The sequence below is a fragment of the Atta colombica genome, unplaced genomic scaffold (genome assembly GCF_001594045.1).
Source record: "Atta colombica isolate Treedump-2 unplaced genomic scaffold, Acol1.0 scaffold221, whole genome shotgun sequence".
Classification (NCBI taxonomy): domain Eukaryota; kingdom Metazoa; phylum Arthropoda; class Insecta; order Hymenoptera; family Formicidae; genus Atta; species Atta colombica.
The window spans coordinates 128631-135932 of NW_017259318.1; the positions used below are offsets into that span (position 1 = coordinate 128631).

Sequence of the window (7302 nt, forward strand, 5' to 3'; positions counted from 1 at the left end):
CCGAACAGAACTGAGGAAAATCGAACAAGCGCCAATCTCTGCGAGTCGGCCTTTTTCTACTACGCGTTGTGTCTCGAGAAGAGAAGCGTGGCATAGCTATAGTTGAAACACAATTATTCGCTCCTCCAGCCAACCAAGCGACGCGTCGTCGATATATACACCGACTATAAGATCGCAGAACCTAAGTTATTCTACGATAACGGTACATTACGAAAAAAGGCATCCAGGCCAGTCTCGGACAGCTTCGCACGTCGCACGCCATAAGGTCGGATGCCAGTCATTGGACGCTTCAACAACCTCAGCTCGCTTCGCGTCGTAATGTCCGACATGCGCGTTTATCGCTACATCACGCATTTTCACGCTGGATCTAAGCAAATACCATTATCTAGCGTAATCATGACGAAATTTTAACAGCTAGATTATTTAGCGAAATTTTAGAAAATACTATTACCTCAAAGTGTGCATCATATATTATTGGCAACTAGTTTTTTTCATTTCTATATCTGAAGATTATTTGCAAAAGCATTCCTATTTTTATTTTATAATAACAAGAACGTAGCAAAATTTGATTGCTGTTTTTTAGCTAAAGCTGAAAAAATTATTTGATATGATTCTAACGAGAAGAACGGAGAACATATATCGCACAAAGTTGACATAGAACAATATAGATGAGATAGAAACTAAAATATGAACAAATTTTGTAGATTTATTATTAGTAATTCATTAGTTGTGGATTTTAACATTATATTGAATTAATTTATTCAATAAAGTATCAATATATTTGAAATCGATAATGCGCAATATTCGCAGTCGATATTCTTGTTACTAATCTGTATCCATAATCTTCCAATTATTATCAACCCTGTGCTATTGGCCTGCTTCTTACACAGGAAAATGATGTATGGTAGATCTCTAGAAGTTGCATGTTGTTAGAAAACGCACGAGAAATTAGCCTGAATTGTAAGCGCCGATGAAATCTGGCACGGATCGTTAACTGGCGCATCATCCATTCGTGCCGTATATTACGCGATGTGTTACGAAATTTTTTTGCCCATCGTAACCTCGTCGTTCTCGTGGCTATCTTAGATATTTATACTCGAGAAAATCACTTTCGAACTACTTGTGTATGTGGAAGATACGTCTACAATTAACAGTCTAATTCCAATAACTAGTGAATTAATTTTAGTTTTTTCTTTTTTTTATTTATTACTACGATGATTATTAGATTTATATTAAATAAAATTAAAAATTAGAAAAGAGTTTAATATAAAAGAGTTTAATATAAAAGAGTTTCTATAAACGAATTGAAAAACTGCTAAAAAGAAATAATAGTAATGTAATTTTCTCATTACTAAATGAAAGATAGTATATTTGATTTTAGAATTACGTATATGAGATATTATATTTTACAAATCGAACACTCCTAATAGGAGGTAACATTTTTAATTTACTACAAATTTTTTTTACGTGTTTCTTATATAAAATAAGCCGATACATATTTTGGCAATGCTTTCGAAAATATGGAAAGTTAAAGTTTTAAAAATTTGCCGATTATACTTCTTAAAATCGCGATAATTCCACTACTTTATTCTACAGAGTCCAAATTTGCTTATTTTAAAATACAAAAAGAATTAAATATAAACTAAATAAAATATATATATATATATAAATTATCTACATTTACATATTCATTATTACTATAATTGTTGTTAAATTATGATTATTATAAACAATTAAAATATTTAAAGACATTTTACTGCCATCAAAATGAAGATTAAAAAAAATATCATAGTATTCTTCGTTAAATTTTCTATAAAAGTCATATTTTTTTAGATTTTTAGATTTTTTGGTCATTTCATATTATCTGCATGGAAGAAAATAATTTCCGCGGCGTGGCGGCGAGTGTGACAAGCAGGTTACTGATCGTTGAGTCCACTTCGCCATTGTATTGCACCCGTCATATTGCACACTTACGTCAGTACGTCAAACGCAGAACGCAGTTTGCAGATGTATTTGATTACAGCTTTTGCGACTTATGTAGATGGCTCTTTACATACGATTTATGAATGATTTACGTGCCATTAACACATCACTACATATTACAAGTGATACATAAATATCTCACATATACATACACGTAAATAATATTATACGAGATATAACTAATTGTCTTTAGAGAATCTCCTTAAGAGAAAAATGGAGAAATCTACATATATGCATGCACGCACGCACGCAAAAGGTATAAATTCGACCGGGCAACCTTCATGCGATACACCTTGGGTAATGCCGATGCCGGCGGTACTGTAACTTTTAATTTTCATAACTCGAGATTTACTTAATCAAAAGATACTTTATTATAGGATTTTAGAAAGCTCTTGACATCGACTATTAGATTCTATTATATATTGTATATTGTATATATTGTATATATTGTATTATATATTGTATATATTGTATTATAGAATAAAAAGTAGTTTCATTTAAAAAAAAATCGTTGATCTAATCTTAGTAAAGCCACCCAAGATCAAACTGATATGTATATATTATATATAGGATGTTTCAGACCACCAGTCCCTTTTTATCTCCGTAGGATAAGATCCAATCAAAAATATGTTCAGATCAAAGTTGTGGGGTTTAAAAAGATCTGTTTATTGTGATGAGACATTTAAAACAAGTCATCTGAATATTTCGCTTGTTTTTAACACTAAAATGAAAATTGCCAAACAAAAGCATAGATTCAAGAAGGACATATTTTGGTCATGTTGTCTTTCTTCTAGGTGGAGGCGCTAAAAAAGTATGAAGGTCATCTTCACTTTTAAAACTGATTTGGATGATTTTTTTTACACAATATGGTTTCTCTAATTATTTTGCATATAAAAGTATTAAGATAGTGATATAAAAAAATATGATTCCTCTAATCTGAAACCAATAGATTATGAGATATTTTCTCTCTCTCTTATTCTGGCATTATTGACATAAAATATTAAATAACTCGTAAACTATTAATTTTTTGATAATCATATCTTAATATTTTTATGAAGAGAATAATGAGATATGAACCAATTGGAAAGAAAACACATAGTTGCTTATTTAAAAAATTATCCATTTTGCATATATATTTTAAAAATAACTATGTGTTTTCTTTTCATCAATTGATTTATCTAATTATTTTATTCATAAAAATATTAAGGAAGTACGATTATTAAAAAATTAATAGTTTATGAGTTTTATTTAACATTTTAAGCTAAAACCACTAGTTGTGGGTCACTCTTTAAAAAAAATTTTATATTTCATCTAAAATAATATCAAATAATTAATAAAATAAATAAATAAAATGTAATAATCGTGTTTGATCATAAAGATCATATTATGAATGATTTTATTTCATTTCATTACCGTTTTACATATTTTAATTTGAATCAAATAAAGTAATGACAATTATCCACAATTAGATCCCATGTACTAATTGCAGATCAATTCACACCAAATGCTTTATTTCTTTTTGCAACTGAGTATAACGTTGATTTTTTCCCATGAATTTTAATACTATTTACTATCTACTATAAAAACCATAAGACAATTCTTATGATATCATACTTTGAATGAATTTTTAAACATACATATATTAGTTAATCTCATACATTTAATTAGTTAATGATATCAAAATGTAGTGCTGTTCCTAATAAATTCAATTGACACTTGAAAGAAATAAAACAAATGCTAAAGAATCTTACGATATATCATTTAATGAAAAATATTATAATTATTTAAATATAAAAAGTGATCTGGAATTAGTGCCTAATCCACATCTAGTGGTTTTACCCTATTATGTATATCAATATATGCCAGAATAAAATATAAAATATCTCGTAAACATTGGTTTTTGATATCACTACCTTAATACTTTTATATTTATAATAATTAAAGGAGTTATATTATGTATAAAAAAATCTCATACAATTCAATTTTAAAAAATAAAAATGATCTTGAAGTCTCAAGAAATATGATTGAGAAAAATTTCTGAATGTTCTCTTTCTGAGATAAAAGGGATGTATAATTTCAGATATATATGCCTCTTTGAATCAAACAACATTCTCTTTTTGTATCATTAAAAATAAAGGAGATATTTTAGATGATCAAGTTAGAGAAAATATCTTGTATGTATTTACTATCACGAATAGTACAACTCTTATAACTATAATATCCTTATTCTGATTATTGTATTTTATTTTTTTAAATCAATATAGCGATGTTTGCGTTGCATTAAATTTTTGCGTCTACAGAAACAAATAAATAAGCGATTATGGCTCATCAACAAAAAGAATGAAGTAAAGAGCTCCGTAAATGACGAAATATATGATCCAGAATATCGATATCAATTGTGATGCCTAAAATTGAACGATGATGACGATGGCGAAGAAAAAAAGAAGTAGAATTTTCTTTGGATTCGATCATTGATCCGTCTTGGCGACAAGCCACCCGAACGACAGGATGTGACTGGAACCGGACGTAACGAGTTTAGCATACGTAAACAGTTCCAGAAATGAAGGAAACATCTCGGTTATTAGTCATTGTCGTACTGCAATGACTTATGCCTTATTAGCATCAAAATAATATTATTTAGTATGACACACTTTTTCAAATTTTAAAACAGTCATTATAACAGGTATTCAGATAGCAATGTGTCTGTCTTGTTGCTCTGCATGTTGCTTACTAATAATAAACACTAGTGTTGCTATTAGAATTGCAGCAACTGAATTCTCATTTGTTGACAGCTTGCCTTCATGGTATAACAACTTTAAGCAACAATTTGCTTTAACCAGCAGTTTACCGATAATTTTAAAATTATCATCATCAAAATTTGTACTACTGCCATCGTGTTGCCATAATAATATACAACATCAAATAATGCTGTCATATTACCAACAACACAAGATAACATTGATGCAGCTTATTGTTAAACAGTTGGCAATACATATACACATTGTTGCCTACTGTTGCTACAATGTTGATACTATTGCTACAATGTCGAAAAGACAAATTTATGGCAAGTTGTCAGCATTATAAGCAATAACGGATTTGTGAGATATGCTTTGTTATCTGGGTAGCCATTAAATTATTATTATATTTTATTATTATATATATTTTATATATATATATTTTAGTCCAAAGTGGAAGTTTGCACTTTTTGCAACAATCTAGGATTTCATAATGTTTAATCGTGCATTTGCAATATTCGGTCATCTATTAGAGTATAAAAAATATAGATTTTATATATATACATATACATATATTTATAAAGAAACCTTTATTTTTTCAAGGAATTATCTCTGAAATAAATGGTTGTTAGAAAAGATATGTAGCGAATCAAAATTTTTTCTACTCTAAAGAAATATCGTAGATAGAAATAAGATTATGTAATTTGCATAGAGGATATTTATATTAATATGTAATTATGATAGTAAATATAACAGTAAATATATGTATATAAATTTTACAAAACAATGAAGGTCAACATTGATCAATGTTTTTCTGACAAAATACTACATACATGTATGTACTATTATAAACAGCGTTTGCGGAGTTTATAAACTTAGCTGGGACATTATCTGACTCGAGTAACATCTCTTTCTCTCTCTCTCTCTCTCTCTCTCTCTCTCTCTCTCTCGCGCGCGCGCGCGCGTTGAATATTTATATACATACTGCATTGCGGAATTAAAGTATATTTTCCTATACACATTTCACAGAAATAACTATCATTTAAAAAACTGGTTGATGCTGAAATTCATATTGTTAGCATATTGTGCGCGTGCTTATAGCATTTTTACATTGAATCTTCAATTTCAATTGACCGCGTAAATCGGCGAATAGAGATTCACCGTGCAATCATTTGCAATTATCGCAAACGCATCATCATCCGATGTCTTTCATCTGACTCAGCTTGGAAATTAAAAAATCAGTAATCCGTTATCGCTTTCCTTTTTTGCTTGCTCTTCCTGCCGTCCCTCCTCTCTTTTGATCATATTTTGCATTAAATACAATTTATAATAATACAATAACAACTAGATACGATTAAAAGAAGGTTACCAGCAATGGTAACACCAGTCACAAAATATTAATCGTTATTGGCAGAAGATCGTTTGCTTTTCATATACATATTATAAACATACATCAGGTATTGAAACAATAAACCATACCTTCTCGTCCTCCTCTGATTCAACTGCCATTCAATTTCCTCCTTCACGCCTCGCATCCTGCAAGAGAGATGGCTCCTGACCGATTCTCTCTATGTCAGTGCACGCTTTACCTTCGTGCATGGCACTTTGTTTGAACTTCGTATCGTATTTCACTCCGTTTTATATAAAACAATTTCTTAAACTACTTACTCTCAAATTTTTATAAACTAAATAATAATTCTTAAATTATTTTTCTGATATAAATTATTAATTTTGTTAGATATTACAACTACTACTTACACTTTAATTTGTCCAATATGTTACAAATAGAATATTTAATACAAACGAGGGAATTAACTTTTCTTTTAAAATATCTTATTCCAATCTTTGTAAAGGAATAAATTAATGTGATTATAAGAAACTTTAAACTATAGTGCGTGTCACACTTTTGACAAGCAGAATTTCAGTCGTTCGACTATCAGGGGTTGATGTGGAGAGATTGTTACTCACGATGAATGCGGAGGAAGCTAAAGTGGGTTGCTTTCAAATGATGTTAGTGTTGCTACTCGGAATAAACTATGTCATTGTCGCCATGAGTCACGGGCTACCGGTTTTTCATAATTATACGCCAAAATTTTATTGTCAGGTAAGATAGAGTATAAAGGGAAAGAAATTAAAAATTTTTATTTATTTTTATTTTTTTGTGATATAAGCTATTATCTTAATAGTCAAAGCTATTATCTTAATTCAGTGAAATATACACATAGGACGATATTCAACCAAAAAAAAAAATCGGAAAAAGTTTATAAAGGAAGGAGTATAAAAATGACTAAAATTAATGCTGAATGAATATCTTTAAAATTTATGTAGCCATTATTTTTTTGAAAGTTCGTACATTCATGAAAAAATGTTTATTTATTTTTAGGAAAGCTTGTGAAATCGTCCAAAAAAAATAAAATAGATCATTTAAACGCACTGCAAAAAACTCATTTTGTTTTTAAACGGTGATTTCAAAATTAATGGTGCGTTTGCATTTAACATAAGTTGGATCATGAAATACTATTAGAATACATTACCAGGAAGGTTACAAATATATATGTATATATATTTGTAGAATATATATATA

The 7302-nt window shown here is 29.2% G+C and overlaps 1 protein-coding gene across 1 annotated transcript in view; it reads left to right on the plus strand.

Moving 5' to 3' along the window:
* Positions 1-6617: 6617 nt before the first annotated feature.
* The window catches only part of LOC108687943 (organic cation transporter protein-like), a 9706-nt gene continuing 9021 nt past the window's right edge, over positions 6618-7302 (plus strand). Inside the window, exon 1 of the mRNA XM_018193988.1 lies at positions 6618-6822. Within this exon, the coding sequence (XP_018049477.1) occupies positions 6688-6822 (135 nt within the window). The 5' untranslated portion in view covers positions 6618-6687. The remainder of the gene's footprint in view (positions 6823-7302) is intronic.